Raw genomic sequence first — 19,471 nt, forward strand, 5'->3', positions numbered from 1 at the left:
ATTAAGAACTACAAAAGTGGGGCCAGGTGGTGGTGCACCTGATTGAGCGCACCTATTACAGTGCTCAAGGACCAGGGTTCAAGCCTCTGATCCCCACCTGCAGGGAGGGCAGCAGGTGTCTCTCTCCGTCTCTACCTCTCCCTCCCATCTTAATTTCTGTCTCTATCCAATAATAAATAAAAATATTTTTAAAAAGAACTACAAAAGTATATGTTAACCAAAAGAATAGGAACTGTGGCACTTTTATTGTATATAGCAGTGATGGAATAGTAATTTTCACTCTAGGAAAAGTTATCTTGACAATGTAGTGTTTTGAAAAAAAAAATCATTTACTGGGAAAGAAGAAGAAAAGCAGAGTGTCATTTGAGCGTGTGTGATGCTGGTATTGAACAGTACCATGCGTCCAAGTCTTTGCTTTGTCACTGAGTCACCTCTCTGACCACCAGGACATTAGTTTTTAAACCAACCCATATTGAGGAATACTGGTGAATACCTTGCAAAAGTAAAAGATCCCCAAAGACTGCAAGATGGAAAACAAAAAAGTGTTTCTTCCTGGGTTTAGTGTACTAATCTGGCCAACAATTCTGTTAGGAAATAAACGGGGATTTAATTTTATGTACTTGTTTGTGTGTGTGTGTGTGTGTTGATAAAGTTTATTTTTGTACCCACAAATCTCATGATTTCCTGTCTTTTCAATGACATGTGATTTCCCATCTTCATTATTAAATAGTCTGAAACACTTGTTTTACAGCAGCCAACTCAGCAAAGAAGTGCTCCTGACATCTCCTTCACCATTGATGCAAATAAGCAACAAAGACAGCTGATAGCAGAACTAGAAAACAAGAACAGGTAAAGCATTATTGGCTTTATTTAACTGTACGTCAGGTTAGAACTTGTAACCATGTTCTAAGACATCTGAGCTTTTCACTCTGTTTGAATAGTAAGGAAGCCACCTAGAATCTTAGTGGGTAGTACAACCTTTTCAAACTCTACAGAAAAAAAAAAAAAAAGCTAAAAGGCAGGTAAAAATATAGTTAATTTTCATATTTCTCCTTGTAAAAATGTTTTTTGGATTGTCTCTGGACCAGACTCTCATCAGTAGGGGACTACATACTATCTAGAATGGGCATAGTCTTCTAAGTTATGATATAACTTCAAAGCCATTGAAACAACCCTGATCCCAAAATAGATGTCACCACATCAAGACTAAGAAAAGAATATTTACTGTTCTGAACTGACCAAGTAATGGAAGACAAAAATTAAGAAGGGAATGAGCAGAAGTTTGGAAAAGAGTAGGGAACAAAAAATAACTGTGCATATGGAAATTTACTCAGGATACTTACAAGTCTGGAAAACTTGTCTATTCTGTTTAACATATCAATTATATATATCAACTATGTGAATAATTGTGCTAAATCAAAAAAAATTGGGAGAAAAGGATGATTTCAAATGAGCTCTTACAATTTAGTAGAAAGCAAGAGAAAGGGCACACACTGGATGTGTTACTCACAGACAGGACTTAAGAAACAAGGACAGAATGGGGAAACACAAAGTAAAACTTGGATTGGGTTTGGTGTATTGCACCAAAGCAATGGATTCTGGAGAAGGAGAGTCAGGCAAAGTCTGGGGTGGGGGACTTTGAGGTACGGGTGGAAAAGGACGTAAATTGGAGTGAAAATGTCTTGCAGACACCTGTCATGAGGAGATGAGATGTGTCCATGTGTCAACAGCTGTCCTATAAACTACTAAGCCCTCACTGCCCCAATATGATAAAAAAAATTTTAAAGGTATCACAGCCAGAAGTAGTGATAGGTATAGGTGTGGCTTAGAAAAGAAGTTAAAGCAGGGTCATAGAAGTGAATATACTATGGGGTATATATATCTATGCAACCCATATGTGTGATCTTCGGAGAACTATGGTAGTTTCCACTGGAAGGGAATAGGAACACAGAACTCTGGTAGTGGGAGTGATGCAGAACTATATCCCTACTAGCTAATGATTTTGTAAACCACTATTACATCACAAATAAAAAAAAATCTTTGTCTTACTGGCTCAGTGGTAGGGCACAGGCTTACTTGCCAAGGCTCAGAGTTTAATCTTCAGCACTGGGATATCAGAGTGAGGCTATAGTTTTTTCTCTCTCATTAATAAGATAAAATATTTTTAATGAAAATACATTTAAATTCAGTAGAAGAAGTACTCAAAGGGAAAAAATGTAGTTGTGGGGTGTGGTTAACACTGGGGTTAAGGATTCTATAGAGCAAATATGTGAGTTGAGCTTGCTAACCTGGAGGTCCCAAGCAAATACCACAAGAGAACCTCTGTTGACTTCTGTCCCTCTATGAAAAGCTGTGTGGGTATGGAAGTCCATGGAGCATAGGAGAGTGGTGAGGCAATGTTTCAATGTTGTCATTAAGCTTCATATAAAGCTTAAAGCAAGGGTAGACAGTACCAAAAGGGACTAATTTTAAATTCTTAGCAATTAGATTTAATCCAAAAATTCAACTCCACCAAGATAAAATACTGCTATAATCGCCTCAGTAAATATTAGAATTGGACCATAGTTCACTTTTTCTTTCTGTTTTTTTGTCAACAAAGAAGTTTATTAAATTCTGTGAAGTATATTCAGAATGGCTCTGTCAGTTCTAACGTGTGGGTAAATCAGTCAACATCCCAAGATAGAGCTACGGAAGATGAAGAATGAGCAGAATAAAGAGGGGGAAATCAATTATTTCACTTTACTTTTAGGTGCTTTATTAGTGATTCAATAATGGTATACAAGATTATAACATTTAACAAGTATATATACCATACCTCACCCACCACCAAAGTTCTGTGCCCTCCCCCCTCAACCACCGTAGTTCTCATAAAGTCTTAAAGACACTTTAGCAGCTTCTTCTTAATCTTCATGAACTTGCAAATTCATGTGTTTTAGTTCTCTAGACTCCACATATGGGTGAAAACATCTGATAGATGTTTTTCACCTCCTCACTTATTTCACTAAGCATAATTACCTCTAATCCCATCCATTTTATCCCAAAGGACATATCTTTTTACTTGCAGAGTAGTATTCCATTAAATATATATCTCATACTTTCCCTATCCAGTCATCTATTGATGGGCATTTAGGCTGCTTCCACTAATCACTTTTGCTTTCTTGGACTAAGGATCTGCTATGATTCTTCCTAAGCTCTATCATTTCATCTTTAGAACCAACAAAGAGAATTAATGAGAGTTATACAGTACCAGGCTGTTAGTCCTAGGGGATATTTTTTTGAAAGCTTAGTTTACTGATTTTTAAGGTTGACACCAATAACCCTAGAGGTACCTAAAGAGGAGAGGGGAAAGGCTAGCAGCATAGGAGTCTACCCTTTTTATAATCTGAGTTTCTCCCTCTATTAAAGAAAGATTTCCACAGTGGGAAAATGAAGAGAAACAAAAATGGTAGAAACCAACCCTGTATTTATTTTTACAAGAGGTGCAATGTGTCCTGGTATTCACGTTTTTTTGTTTTTGTTTTTGTTTTTTGTCCCCAGGGATATCATTGGGGCTCAGCACCTACACAACTCCACCATTCCTGACATCCATTTTTTCTGCTTGTTCTTTTGATAGAGAGTGATGGGGAAGGGTAGGGAGAAAGCCAGTGAGACAGAAAGCCGAGACACCTATAGCATTCCTCTGCCACTCATAAAGCTTTCCTTCTGCAGATGGGGGGTTAGGGGCCTGAACCTGAGTCCTCACACATGGGCCCAGCTTCTAGTCCATTTTTTAAAGTCATTTATTTGTTTTATTTACTATTTTATTCATATATTATTTCATATAGTTTTTCAGTTACACATGCATTAACTCATTAACTCATATTTATTGTGCAACTGCTGTGATCCACACATTCTTCTGATAATGGGAATACACTGGGAACAAAAACAAGAAGAACCCACTCATAGCCTCAGGAGCCTATATTCTAGGGGACAAGACACACAATAAATAAATATCATGGAGTATATGATGAGTATATTGAAAAGAAAGTAGATTGAAAAGGGACTAGGAATCTTGTGTTGGTGGTGGGAGGCATAATCCATACAATGAGTATAATCATAATGAACCTTATTGAGAAAATGACGTTTCAGCTGGGGGCCATACAGATATATATATATAGAGAGAGAAAAAAGCTCCACTACAGGGTAAGAACTAGAGTGACTGCTGCGTGATCAAGTAACTATCAGCCAGATAACTGGCTTCCATTCTGGCACTTCTTTATGTTAATGCAGTTTCTTTTCTTTTTAAAATTTTTTAAACTTTTTACATTTTTTTATTTTTATTTTTTTCCCTTTTGTTATTTGCCCTTTTTTTTTATTGTTGTTGTTATTGATGCTGTCATTATTAGATAGGACAGAGAGAAATGGAGAGGGGAGGGGAAGAGAGAGGGGGACAAACAGACACCTGCAGACCTGCTTCACCGTCTGTGAAGCCACCCTCCCCTGCAGGTGGGGAGCCAGGGGCTCGAACCAGGATCCTCACGCCGGTCCTTGTGCTTCACACCTTGTGTGCTTAACCCGTTGCGCTACCGCCCGACTCCCTGCACTTTAAGAGAGGAGAAATCTACAACTAAATTGAATGCTTTGCCATTATTACTTCACAACTTTCCCAGATGCTTGAGAACTAATTATGGATAGTGAGATGTTCCGAAGAGAATATAGGATGTTTTGCACTTGACCAACTTCTCTCAAGCAAGTTTTAAGCCATAGGATATTGTTACTGGCCTATAGTTGACATTTAGCATGTTTGTTTCAGCTGTACATTGAATAATTACTACAAAGCTTGATAACCAGTCATCATTGACACACATGGGAATTTTTTTTCTTCTGGTGAGGACTTTTAAATCTGGCAAGTTTCAGTTATGCATTTCAGGATTACTAACTATATCCACAAGGCTGCACATTAGATCCTCAAGATTTATGCCTTAGTCTGTTGAGTCTGACAGGTTTATGAAGCAGGTTGTTGTATATCAGTCTTTTCAGATGGAAAACCATCCCCCTAGCTCACAAAGTTCACCTGCCATTCTTGATGCTTTTTTGTGTCTCCTGGGCCGGTGCATTTTGTTGGTTGGGAGTCTGAGCTCTTCCATTGAGAACACAAGACTTATGACCTTGCTTAATAGCTTCTAGATCACTTAGGGATAATTTGCCTTCCACAGGTCACCTCTCCTTGATAGCTGTCCTAATGTTCACTCAGGACTCAACATCAATAACAGACTGACACACCTCACCCCTGAGGTCACACCAAGAGCACTCTTATGTCACAGACTCAATTACAATGAATCCTTTTAAAAACACTTTCCGAGTTGTTGGCTGTGCGGCAACGGCGGCCTGAGCCCAGTCCGGCGTCGAGATGCTGCAAAGCTTTATGAAAAATGTTTGGACCCCCCCTGTGGCCCTACTACACCCAGGTTTATCAGGAGATCTGGGTAGGAATGGGCTTGATGGGCTTCATTGTTTATAAGATCAGGAGTGCAGATAAGAAAAGTAAAGCTTTGAAAGCCTCTAAGCAGACTACGGGCCATGGCCATCACTAGCAGCTGCCCCGGGAGAGTGTGCAGATGATGGGACGTCCGCCTGGCCGTGCCCTGCGGCACGCCATGTTAGACGGGGGCCTGGGTATTGTACAAGAGTGAATAAAGGTTGTTGTGAGTCAAAAAAAAAAAAAAAAAAAAAAAACACTTTCCTTCTAAGGCTCCCCTCATTGTTAAGGCTGAAAATGTTAAGAAAAAAGAGAGAATGAATTTCTGCCTAACTGGAGACTTCTCAAAAAAATTAAAAAGTTCAGTGAGAGTCATTTAATTCCTTGTGAAAGAATAGAGCTATTTAATTTTGTGAAAATGAACACCATTTACTCTTACTTCCCCTCCAAGCACTTCTTAGTGAATAGCTGCAGGTACATTTTAGTGTCAGATGGTGATCATAAATAATAGGAAGATACAATTTTGTCTCTTCAGCAGTCCATTTTATCAATATTGAACACATTACCAAGACCTTATGGAAGATTATCAGGCCCTGGTAATAACACTCTGCTTGGAAGCTCCAGTGACATACTGCTGAAGCTCCTGGCTTTGTATGGAGTGGTGATGAAACAGTAGACGAGAGATTCTTACCCACAAGACCCAACAAGCTACAGCCAAAGGTCACTTCAGCTTCTAAAGATTGGCTGGACCCTTCATTCTTTGCTCTGATGGCTTTGATCTTCTTGGGGAACTTGTGGGAATCCTTCCTAGAGGTTCACTAACTTTGGTTTCTTGCTCTCTTCCTCTCCCTCAAGAGAAATCTTACAGGAGATTCAGAGGCTCCGGCTAGAGCATGAGCAAGCTTCTCAGCCCACTCCAGAGAAGGCACAGCAAAACCCCACTCTTCTGGCAGAACTCAGGCTCCTCAGGTAAGAGAGGGGACAGTAGAGCTTCAGGGGACATAAGTGTTGAAGAGCTCCACAACTCTTAGTGTCCATTAATAGTCTACTCTCAGTCACCACAGGTGATCACTTTCAGTAATCACTTTCTGTCTTCAGTAGAACACACCTAATTGCTGGAACCTGAGGAATATAAAGTGATATTCTTTTATTTGACACAGAGAAAGGAAATAGATGTTCTTTAGGTCAGAAAATATCTCACAAGGAAAACAAATTGCACTGAATTCTAGTTATTTTGACTGCTAGTCGGGTGTTTGTGCAGCAAGTAATGAACAAAGCACATAAAGAGCTGGAGAATTCCCACAAGTCTTATATTTTCTAAAATTTGATTGCTAATAGTTTTACATACAGATTTTTAAACAAACTTCATGGGCTGCTAGAAGATAACTCAATGGGGAGAGGTGAGTGTCATGCTATGCGTGTGGCCCATGTTTGAATCCTAGTACCTCAAAAAAGTACCACAACACTAAGGCAAGCTCCAGTACTGTGATATCTCTCCCTCTATCTCTGATGCTCTCTCTGAATGAATGATGAATTAATTAATTAATAAAAAAGTTAGCCCAAAAGCAATGAAATCACACAAAGTAGGCTGCATGCCTTATAGTTCTGCAAATGAATTAAAAGACCTGGTGCTATCTAGTCTGTGACAGTAAAATATTTGAGTTGCAAAGGACCTTAGAAGTCCACCCAGGTCAGGTCCTGAATTTTAGTGCACTTCTCAGAGTCTAAAAGCTAGAACTTAAGGAGACTGGATGAGGACTGGAGTGCCTCTTAATGATCCCAGATGGAAAAGGTCTCACCACCACGGCCCAAGCATGGCAAGAGCTCAAACACACTTCCATAGCAAACCACAGACACATAAATACAATCAAATCCACTCAAATAGATGTTTTCTTTCCTTTTCATGTTTTTTCTATTCAGAAAATATGACATTCCTGTCACCTTTCAGTTGGAGTACCAGAGACATTGCAGGTGCATCTAACTCTGAGGCATTTTTTCTTTTTAAAATTTTATTTATTTATTTATTATTGGGTAGATACAGAGGGAAATTGAAAGGGGAGAGGGAGATAGAGAGGGAAAGAGACAGAGAGACCCCTGCAGCCCTGCTTCAACACTCATGAAGTTTTCCCCCCCACAGGTGGGGACCAGGGACTTGAACCTGGGTCCTTGCACACTGTAATGTGAGCACTTAACCAGGTGCACCATTGGCCCCTGGCATATTTTCTTTTTTAAAGTACAGGTGCTGTTTCTCAATTATCCTTGTCAGAATTTGAGTTCCGTTTGCTCCCTTCACACAGAAAAGAATAAATCAAGAAGGTTCTATATGAGAATGTGTAGATCTCACTGAGTCCTTTTGATCATAGTCCCAGTGGCAAGTAGGGGTTCCATCCCAGTCCTGCTCTTCAGGAGTATCAATGTTTGAGCATTGCTTCACATCTGATTCTGGCTCAAATCTTGTCTGCACTCAGTCCAGATCCAAGATCCCTTTTCCCACATCCATATTCTTACCTGGAGAGGTAGAACCACCAGAGGCTTGAGTTATTGAAAGAAGGTCTACAAAACCTCCTTTTGATGGGACTGTTTGATGGGAATTGATCACATCAGACTTTGAATACTAAAGTAATGCCATGGAAGAAACAAATTCCTTTCTAATCTGTTTGAATTCTAGCCCTACCTTTGGCCAGAGAAGTATTAGAAATTGTCATACATTCTACTCCCCCAGATCCCAGAAGGAATTAAAATGAAAAAGAGGGGTAAAGTGACACTTCACATCCTCCTCCTCAAAGGCAAATGACTCTCATAGGATCTTTCTCCAAATTGGAATATGAGGTTCTCCAACCTCACAAGTTGCAAGTTTTGTCTAATCTACAGAGAAATGTATTTGACTAAACCAATTGGAAAGTCATCCCCACATTGGAATATCTGGATCCAATTAAAATAATCACCTATTCAATCAGTTGTCCCACTCTGCTGGAGGGGTGATATCTAGGAATTTTACATAAGCATTTTTGCCCGTTTCCTGCAGGTAGCATTTGTCAGAAAGTGTTTGCTTCCATTAAAAGATTGATTATGTTCTTGAGTAACTGACAGTGAATTTTCTGACTGATATTTCTTCCTTCCATGACAGAACTATCTTGGAACAGATTCTTAATCCTTAATCACCCTTCAAGCCTCAAATTGAGGATAATCCCAAAGCTTTAGCTGAGACCAACATTCTTCTACTATGGAGTTTGGCTTTGTGAAGAATGTCTATATTTAGAAGCCTCATTGTCAACTAGTGAACTGCATCTCAGGCTCAGAACATAGTGAGACCCAAGACACCTAGCTCCCAGGTGGACTAGCTTGCTGCCTCCAAATTCTATTGATACACATTTCTTTTTCCTGGAGGAAGAATAAAGTCTTCCCATGGAAGATTTATCTCTATATACATATAAATGCTAAGAACTTTCACAGTTTGGTTATTTCACAGATGCCTTGGCATCCTAGATTAAGAAATCCTATTCTACGTGTTCTAAATATTACCTATCATCATTTCTGACTTCCAAATAGCTCCATTGCACAGTTACTTTGACTTTAGTTAACCCTGAGAGGAGACCAAGTGAAGCAGCCATATAACTTGATTAATGTAGCTTTTTAAATTTTTATATTATCTTTATTTATTGGATAGACAGCCAGAAATTGAGAGGAGAGGGGGTGATAGAGAGGGAGAGAGAAAGACACCTGCAGCACTGCTTCACCACCTGCAAAGCTTTCCCCCTGCAGGTGGTGATTGTGGGCTCAGACCCGGATCCCTGCACTTTGTAACATATACATTCAACCAGGTGCGCCATCACCCCAACCCCTGATTATTGCAGCTTTAATAGAGCTTCCCAGTCCTTACATCTTTCCTGAGCCTCTTTCTAATAAACTAATAAGAAAGTGTTCTTGCTGGAGGATCAGAGAGGGAGAAAGGGGAGTTGGTTTGCCTTCCATGAATGCAGTTCTGTATTTTTTTTTTTTATTGTTGTTGCTGTTGTTACCTTAAAAGCGCTATCACCTGGGAGCCGGGTGGTAGAACACCAGGTTTAGGGCACATGGCACAAAGCACAAGGACTTCTCAAGCATCCATATTTGAGCCCCCAGCTCCCCACCTGAAGGGGGATCGCTTCATGGTTGGTGAAGCAAGTCTGCCGGTGTCTATCTTTCTCTCCCCTCTCTCTGTCTTCCCCTCCTCTCTCGATTTCTCTCTGTCCTGTCCAACAACAACAGCTATAACAACAACAAGGACAACAAAATCAGAAAAAATGGCCTCCAGGAGCAGTGAATTTGTAGTGCAGGTGCCTAGCCAAGGCAATAACCCTGGAGGCAAAAAAGAAAAAGAAAAGCACTATGACCTTTCTAAACAATCCTATTTTCCTTTGTACTTTAGCCACAGGAAGATGAAACTCATTTGCACAAACTAGATCTGGCACCTGAAGAGGATTGTATGCTAGACATTTTTGTATGCTAATCTGATACTTCCTATGCATTTAGCTTTATAGGCAATCTCCTGTACAATCGCTACAACAAACCTGGCAGAGAGATGCTATCATTAGACACTTTTTATAGCTACAGAAGCTGTGTTCACAGAAGTTAAATAACTTGTCCAAGATTCGCACAATGAGTTGCATAGGTGGGATCTGTCTCCTTTTCGCAGGTCTTAATTACATCCTGCCTGGACTATTATAATGAGCCATTAGTTGGTTCCCTGCTCCTGGTTCATCCACCATGCTGTCTCTCCTCATTTTGTTATCCATGAAATTCATTTGACAAATAGTCCTAAAACAAAGTGAGCCCAGAAATTGCTGGGCATTGTACATGGTAAATAGAAAAAAGATATTGTTCTGGGACCAGGTGGTGGTGCACCTGGTTGAGCACACAGACCGAGATTCAAGCCCGCAGGATCCACCTGTAGGGGGAACACTTTGTGAGTGGTGAAGCAGGGCTGCAGGTGTCTGTCTGTCTGTCTGTCTTCCTCTCTGTCTCCCCCTTTGCTCTCAATTTCTGCCTGTCTCTATCTAGTAAATAAATTTAAAAAAATTAAAAATTAAAGAAAAAAATACTGTTCCTAATTTCACAGAATTTGTGGTCAAGTAAGAAAATGGCAGAAATCCAAGAATCACACAAATGACAAGGTCGCATAATAAAAGCTTGGAAAAAGAATGTAGGTGGGGTAAACCATGATTCTTCCTGGCTTTACAGAACTTCTTTACAAGGTTGCTACTACAATTAATCCTGCAAGAGGAAGCTTCTGAAGATAGTAGTTACATATCCGACAAATATACTAGAATAGATTGTCACATCAGACTCACATGAATCTGACCACTTACTCCAGTACTGTGTCCTACTAATAATGTCAAGAAAATGAGAGCACAGATGAGGCAGGACATACTTTCTGTTTCCTTCCCAAATAGAAATTCCAAAGGAAATTTTGCAAGATGATCCAGTGAGCTCTTCTAGACTTTTCCACCACCATACAGAACTGGTCATCTTCTCAAAGTTCCCTCATGAAGAATAAAATTCACTCTTATTTAATACTAATACTCGTTCTTTTGAACTTATTTATGCGTCTCTCTTCCACCCAAGAACAAAATCTGTATCCTGGTATTATTCCAGTTATAGTGTACTAAGACAAAAGTGCGAAATAGATATCTGTGGAGGCAATGAATGAACTGAAAAACCATTAAGAAAGAGCTGAGGGGCCAGGCAGTAGCATGCCCAGTAAGTACATACATTGCCATGCATGAGGAACCTGGTTCAAGTCTCTGATCACACCACCTAAGAGGGGAAGCTTCACAAGTGAAGGATCAATGCCACAGGTGTCCCTCAGTTCTCACCTCCCACTCCCATCAAAGGAAAAGGAAAAATAATAATACTAACTGGTCTCCAGGAGTGGTAGAGTCATTCTGTGGGCACTGAACCCCAGCAGTAACCCTGGCAGAAACATAAGGAGGGAGTGAGGGTGGGAATAAGGTAGAGATAGGTACTGTTTTGCTCTGTGTAAAAGCCAGGCACAAGTCCAAGCAATACTGCTTTGGAGGAAACTTCAGTGACATGTTCTCTTCTCATACACTCTCTGTTTCTGTCTCTGTCTTTCTGTCTCTATATCTTTCTGCCTCTTTATTACTGTTTCTTTCTTTATCTGAAAAAGTCATACTGGAGTAGTTAGGAGGCCTTGGTGTTGACCAAATATATATATATATATACATATATGTATATATATATATATATATTTCATCATAAAAATATTTAAAATGTGAAGTACCAAATTTCATATTTAAATCTCCAGTAAAACAAATTGTAATTTTCCACAGATATCTTTGCATTCATGTTCAGTGCTCTATTGTTGTGCTCTCTCCCCAGACCCAAAGAGAGAAGATTTTATTATTAGAATTAATCTTGGGGAGTCGGTGGTAGCACAGCGGGTTAAGAGCACATGGCACAAAGTGCAAGGGCCGGCGTAAGGATCCCGGTTTGAGCCCCCGGCTCTCCACCTGCCGGAGGTCGCTTTGCAGGCGGTGAAGCAGGTCTGCAGGTGTCTTTCTCTCTTCTTCTGTCTTCCCCTTCTCTCTGTCCTATCCAACAGCAACAGCTATGATAACAATAACTACTACAACAAGCCAACAACAAGGGCAACAAAATGGGAAAAATAGCCTCCAGGAGCAGTGGATTCATAGTGCAGGCACTGAGCCCCAGCAATAATCCTGGAGGCAAAAAAAAAAAAAAAGAATTAATCTCAGATGTGAATAAAAATAATTTCTCCAGAGATGACTATCAAAAGTAAAATCACTAGTTAGCCCTTGGTTTTTTTGTTGTTCTTCTAATATTTAGTCTTTGCCCTTATTATTATTGATTTAATAATGATCGACAAATAAGATAAGAGGGGTACAACTCCACACAATTCCCACCATGAGAGTTCTGTATCCCATCCCCTCTATTGGAAGCGTCCCTATTATTTATCCCTCTGGGAGTATAGACCCAAGATCTTTATGGGGTGCAGAAGGTGGAAGGTCTGGCTTCTGTAATTTCTTCTCTGCTGGATATGGGCATTGGCAGCTTGCTCCATACTCCCAGCCTGTTTCTATCTTACCCTAGTGGGTCAGTTAGCCTTTGTTTTGTCATTGTTCTATGTAATGAAGACTGACCCACAGATTCTAAACAGACCTATATTTAGCAACTGCTGATGCTCTTCTAGAGAAGATTAAATAGAGACATTATCAAGTGAATGTTAATTTAATTCAATGAAATGCATAAAGGGTGTGCCCTGTTTTGAAAGACTGAAAGGCAAATTCACACATTTTTATGTTAATCAACTCTAAATTCACACTCCTTCATTTTTTTCTGAGAGTCTTTAGGTATTTTTCTTAGTGTTTATTGCTTACAATATTAGAATTTTGCTTAAACCTTTTTTCTTTTTTTTAGTATTTTATTTGATAGGGTAGAGATATTGAGCGGGAAAAGGGGAAATAGAGGAGAGAAAGACACCTACAGCCCTGCTTCACTGCTTCTGAAGTCATCCCCCTGCAAGTGGAGACGAGCCTAGAGCTAGGGTTCTTGTGCATTTTAACATGTGCGCCTAGTGGGGGAGTCACAGACTGGCCCCACAGTTGTACACTTTCCCACAGATGTAAATTTTTAACATTTGGAGTCAGTTTGAGCCAAATAAACACTATAACTGGCTTTATTAAATTCTAAAATCAAGACACAGTCCCATTTTACCCAAGATGACAAACTTTTTGGATTGTTGGAACGGCCAACCGGCTGGCTGGTTGTGGTAGCAGTAGCCCACTAGCCGTTTCTACCTTTTTCTAAAGGTTCCTTTAGTCTAAAAACCAAGTCACAGCAGAGTAGCTGCAAGACAACTATAAATAAATCAGATATCTAATCTTTCAACAAGCCCTACTGTGAAAGTATTTGGAGTAACATGTGGAGATAAAATTAAAGAAAAGCTGCAAAGGGAGGGGGGTAGATAGCATAATGGTTATGCAAAGAGACTCTCATGCCTGAGGCTCTTAAGTCCCAGGTTCAATTCCCACACTGCCATATGCCAGAGCTGAATATATGCTCTGGTGTTAAAAAAAAACAAAAAAAAAAAAAACAGCTAATGGATTTATCACTGAAGAATACTTATGAATGGGCAAGGCTTAAAATCAGAATGTTTCAGCCCAGAAATAACAAAATATACTAGTGAAGCCCTAATTCAAAAAAGAATCAGTTGTGAAGGAAATGAACATAAGCCTTTCTCTAGGAGTAATATTTTTAATAATATTATAATTTATTCAGGGCAAAGGAGATGGCATAATGATTATGCAAACAAGCTATCCTGCCTGAAGCTCCTAGTTCCCAGGTTCAATCCCTCATACCACCATAAGCCAGTGTTGAGCAGTGCTCTAGTAAAATAAGAAAATCAATCAATAAATAAATGTATTCAAAGAGTTTAGATAAAGAGAAGGAACCCTCTCACACTAGTGGAAATATTAAATGGTCCAATTTATATGGTGGGCCCTCAAAATAAAAAAATAAAAAGAGTTGAGACTTGTTTATAACTTTATAATTCATTTAATGTCTCTATGAAAGTACATTAGAAATGATTCATTTATATCTATAACCTATCTTCTAACAAAATATCTTTCAATTGATAAATCATTGCACTAACTCAGTGTGGCACTTTTATATTATCATTTATATTTTTCATTTCAAAGAACCTGTCATAGTTTCACTTCCTATTCTAGCTATGTCACTGGACTAGGCAGAGCTACTTACATGTTCACATGGTCAATCATCCACACAGTTGTGAATATGAGTTTTAACATTTCAAACGCAGAAGCCTGTAGGGTGAAAAGTATATATTTCCTATTTACTAATGGTCATAAAGTAATAGATTTGAGGAAATAGATGTTTCAAAATGTGAACCATTATTATTCTTCTTCATGCTGTTTCACTTCTCTCTCCCTTTTAAAGATATTGTTGTGGCTCATATAAGTGACAGAGGCTAGATTATCCCTCATGGTTTTCATTCTTACTTGACAACTTAATAGAAATTCTGCTAAATAAGCATAGACATCATAGTTTTATTTTGTTTTTTCCATTAGAATGTGTAGGAGCTCATTGATCCTGACTTCACTTTAAGCCAGAAAATTTTAATTGACTATAATTATAGGTATTACTGATATTTCACCTCAGAAAAGCACCACAATGCATACTAAACATGGAAGAGATGAAAATGCACTTTTCTATATCTCTTTTCCAAATTCTGATATAATCTATTTCCTGTTAGATGTATAAAAAGAGTTTGGAAGTTGGGAAGATCTGTAGATCTGGCCTTTTTCAATAATAGTTTGGTTTGCTTGATTGTTATCTTAAGGGGACCTAAAGGTACAGCACAGTCTATGGTATATATACCAAACACTCTGGGAAAGACCTTATTCAATGACTAATTCAAGGTAGAAGGGGAGGAGTGTCTAAAAGAGTTTTAATTCTGTTGTAATATGACTTTTAAAAAATAAATATGAACTTCAGGCTCTAATTGTTGATTCATTTGACATTTCCCTGCCTGATAGCCATGTCAAAGACCCACAGATGCCCCCTCTTTCTGCTAGTTCTTATGTCACACAGAATTTGAAATGTGGTTAGCTCAGTGACTTGATTAATGTTGCTAATAGCAGGTGCTTCTCTCTTAGACAACGCAAGGATGAGCTGGAACAGAGAATGTCTGCTCTCCAGGAGAGCCGGAGAGAACTAATGGTCCAGCTAGAGGGGCTCATGAAGCTACTAAAGGTAACACATTTCAAATAAAAATTTTCCTAGATCTGTGACTATGGCATTTGTGAAAGAGAAAGAGAGAGAGAGAGAGAGAGAGAGAGAGAGAGAATAGAAGAGAGAAAGAAATAAAGGAAGGGAGGGAGAAAGAAAGAAAAGAAAAATGTCATATGAGATACAATGGTTTTTCCAGTTGCTATGGAATTTCACACCAAATGTGTTTTGAGTAGATGCTAATACCTAATTCAGAGAATTAAGATTACAACTATTAAATAAGTTTTGATGATTACAGTATTATTAAGAAGAATAACACTGGTCATTTCAGTCAGTTATTTTGCCTCACCTGTGTGAGTATGTCAGCAATAATATTTAAGAGCCTCTAATGAAAACATAAGTGGGAAACTCTTACTTTCCTGTGCTGAGCATGTTCACTAAGATGATCTATAGATGTCCCCTGCAGACTGTTGCAATCTATTCATCTTAATAGGAAGTAGTTTTCTCCCTTTAATAAATCTTCATTCCATTCAATGGTACACTAAATTTTGCTTCAAGTCAGAGGTGGACTCATTAGTACTACACATTGAGAGTCAGCCAAGTGGAAATGCCGGTGTCATGTGGCCATGCCGCCTACAGTGAATGCACATGAATGTGCAATGTGCCAAAGGCAGAAACTGACAGTTCTGATAGAATGAGGAAGCCAAAGTCCCTGAGGGCAGCTCAGTTGTGAGACAAGATGTCCTGGCTTTCAGTCCATGGATCCCCCACATCCTTGACACACATTGTTTATTGCTTCTATAGTCTATATTTCTTTCTTTCTTTCTTCTGTTCTTTCTTTCGTTTTCTGTCTTTCCCTCCTCCCCTTATTTTCTTCCTTTCTTTCTTTACTTAATTTAGTAAATATTTGTTACAACCCATTGTGTTCAGGCATTACTGTAAATACAACACTTTTACTTTCTTTACTTACTGTTTAATTCCTTATCCACTTTCCTGCTGTCAGTGTTGGGAATGTTCTATGAACATGTAAAGTATAGACTTCAGTTTTTTTTCATTATATACATGAAGATAGAACTTGAAAGTAAATGAGCTCTTGGTGTTTCTGGGTTTCCATCTTATTTGGTGATCCAGAAAATAAAAAAATTCTTTGTTTTCCTTTCCAAATACATCAAATGAGGAAAGCCTTCACTGAAAGATAGCAAGCTTTGAAAATGACCTCTGCTTATACTGCTATAGTTCCCTGTCACCAAGTGGTGGACTAAGACTCTACTTACTACCCAAACTCTTGGCATCAACCTAGCCTAACTAAGCACAATCTGTTGTATCAGTAGGGGCACAGATACCAAGATAGAGAAATAGATCTTGCTGGAAGATGTTTAGGCACATAGAGGAAAGAGGTGGGTCTGTAATCTTAAATATCTAAATAGACTTGGAACTAGTCACTGAGGCAGAAGAGTCTGAGCCTGCCATCAAAACCATGTTGATGTTTCCCCACCTCGCATCCCTTCACTCTGTGTACATGCTCTTACTGGAACCCTGGGTAATCTAACTATTATTGATTCAATCTTTCTGTAGGAAGAAGAACTCAAGCAGGGAGTAAGTTATGTTCCCTACTGCAGGTCTTAACTAACAGTGGAGGGGCCTGCCATCCTGCCGTTTTTTCTCATTGCTTTTGCCTCTAATGTATGTTCATGCTTCGGTTTTGGAAAGAGAAAAAAAAAAATCTATAAAATCTATATCATACTAATTTGCTTCCTTTTCAATGTAGTGCTTGAATTAAACTACATGAAATTTAGAATTTTTACAACTATTGCTACTGTCAGCATCAAAAGAAGAAGAAGATCATTTAGAAGAGAAAACATATTGTAATTTGTTGAAGGCTTTTTACCTTTGTGGGGGGTCAAGCTCTCAAGCCAATCTCATGCCTTTCTAAGCTGTTGGTCAACCCATTCTCTTCATAGAACACCTACCACATCCCTAGAATTACATGAGCAAAACCAACAGCACTCAGAAATTAGCCTTTGCAGCCTCTCCTGCTGTGAATATTTGATTTCCATTGTCCTGCAAAGGCCTGGAGGCTCTACTTTATAGAAATCAACCAATGACTTATTTCTTATGGTATACTTATTAAGCCCTGTTCCCCACTGCTCATCCAAAATATGCTCAATGTCAAGAGAGACTGTACTCAGTAACTATATTCAGTTCTCATTGTTTGGTTCTTCCCCAGAAGAATTCCTGCCTTTCTCTTACCACCAAGAATCTTTCTGCTCTGGGAGTTCACAAAGTCCTAATATACTTCTCTGAAACTAGGGGGCATTGTGACCTGCTAACTATAGTCTAAACTGAAGCCCTGTAACCCTGTGGTCAGGTTCAGAATCCAGCAGAGGGAGCAGCATACTAAAAAATATATACATATACATATATATGCATGTATATGTATATATATACATATATATCATAATAAAATAGAAGCTAAACAAAAGCAGCTTTAATTCCAAGTGCATGTACCGAATTATGTATGATAATATATCCCACTTGCTAGTATTATCAAAAGATTTCACATTATTTTCATGGAACAATTAGAAACTCTGCCTGTCCAATTTCACCATATCTTTTAATTCTTCTGTATTCTCTTTCCTATTATTCATTGTGTGTGTTTGTGTGTAACAAAGAATGTTTGCCAAATGCTGGACACATTTTTTTTTTTACCCTTCATTCCCATGGTCTGTAAAAAAGGAAAGTGTAAAAATCTATCTGTAATATCAGACAATAAAGACAATGTATTGCAGTATTTTGTATTTTGTGAACAAAGTTACTTTACTAAGATCAAATTTATTGAGACACAGTGCCCCTGGGTGAAAGGTACACATTTATAGATAAAAGTTCATACCAGCATGTATGGGTTATGCTGTTGTACTACTTCCAACACACTTAGATCATGGATCAGAGGAAAACACCTTGCTATGGTGCTTCTCTTTGCAAACAGCCTCTTTTCTGTTCTGTATCTAACTTAATATCTGCATATGAAAAGGAAGTAACATGCAAATGGGATTGTTCTAGTGAAGTTAAGGGTAACCATCTTGTAGCAAGTCGATCTTGTGTAGCTATTTCCCCCAGGGCACCCCTTCTCTACCATTTCTCTAACAACACAACCTGGAAAGAAGTTCCTAAACCAACATATACTTAGAACCAAATGATGGCCATGTCCATAAGATCACTACTCCAGTTGTCCTTTCCTTCCAGCACCTACTACTGAACTTCAGCAATTGCTGTGTTCTGGAAAGTCCTCCTGCCTGGGGTACTGCTGTGTAGATTCATGAGGGCTGAGTGGTAACAGCTAGATGTCAGCAGAGTGTTAGTAGTCTGTTTATTTGGTTGTGTTTATAACCAAGTATCTAAGGCAGCTTCCAACTAAAGATCAAAACAATTACTTCATAAAATGTAGAAATAGAGAAACCAAAGGAAAGAAAATGAAAATTAGTTGATCATAAAGAATTTAGAGTCATACTTTGAGCTTTCTGGCACTGAGGCAAGAAAAGAGAAACCAACTCAATAATTTTATCAGAACAAAAATACTAGCTGTAAGGGAACCACATTTTTCTTGGCATATAATATGAAAAAAAAATTTTTTTACTCAGTATTTTATAGGAAGAGTGATGAATGATAAACTGGACAAAAAACAGGAGTAGACTTCATGTGACTTAGTTTCAGACTGACCTTCAATCAGAATTAAAGACAGAATCCCATATGCCCCAACTCTGTAGCGGAAGTTCCACAAGGAAATAAACAAATGTCAACCAAATATATTGACTCCTTGTGGCATAACATGATCTTAGGAGAGAATTTAGAGGTTTTAGTCCACATCTGCTTCTAAATTCTGTTTATATTTGCAAACCTTTCCCCTGTGGAGACATTTTCTCTGTAAAATCGGATTTAAGATACCCCACACAACAAACTGCTTGATTAATAACCTCTATTTGCTTTATCATATGTCTGTGTGGTTCAATGTATTTTATTATACTGGTATAGATAATTCCTACTTACACCGTTTCTTGTTAGAGATAATGCATGAATTTATTCCCTGAAGAGAGAACATGAATATTTTTTAAGTAGTGCCTGTAATATAATATGATGATTATGATATCTCAAGCAATAAATTTTTTTTATAAAACTTGAATCAAATTCATCCTAACCTTTCTTACTTGTGTATTTTTAAGATTTATTGATGGGACTGTAAAAAAA

At 38.5% G+C, this 19,471-nt stretch overlaps 1 protein-coding gene across 23 annotated transcripts in view; it reads left to right on the top strand.

Annotated features, from left to right (window-relative positions):
- Positions 1-19,471, top strand: part of DTNA (dystrobrevin alpha) — a 431,975-nt gene that overhangs the window by 388,862 nt on the left and 23,642 nt on the right. For 12 of the 23 annotated variants that reach the window (XM_060173679.1, XM_060173682.1, XM_060173692.1 and 9 more), the window contains 3 exons: positions 752-849; positions 6,314-6,427; positions 15,142-15,253. In XM_060173679.1, the coding sequence (XP_060029662.1) occupies positions 752-849; positions 6,314-6,427; positions 15,142-15,253 (324 nt within the window). Of the gene's footprint in view, positions 1-751; positions 850-6,313; positions 6,428-10,890; positions 10,934-15,141; positions 15,254-16,804; positions 18,021-19,471 lie in introns of those variants that run through there. The other 11 variants (XM_060173702.1, XM_060173686.1, XM_060173690.1 and 8 more) reach the window with 4 other exon arrangements.

The sequence above is a fragment of the Erinaceus europaeus genome, chromosome 15 (assembly GCF_950295315.1).
Source record: "Erinaceus europaeus chromosome 15, mEriEur2.1, whole genome shotgun sequence".
Lineage (NCBI taxonomy): Eukaryota > Metazoa > Chordata > Mammalia > Eulipotyphla > Erinaceidae > Erinaceus > Erinaceus europaeus.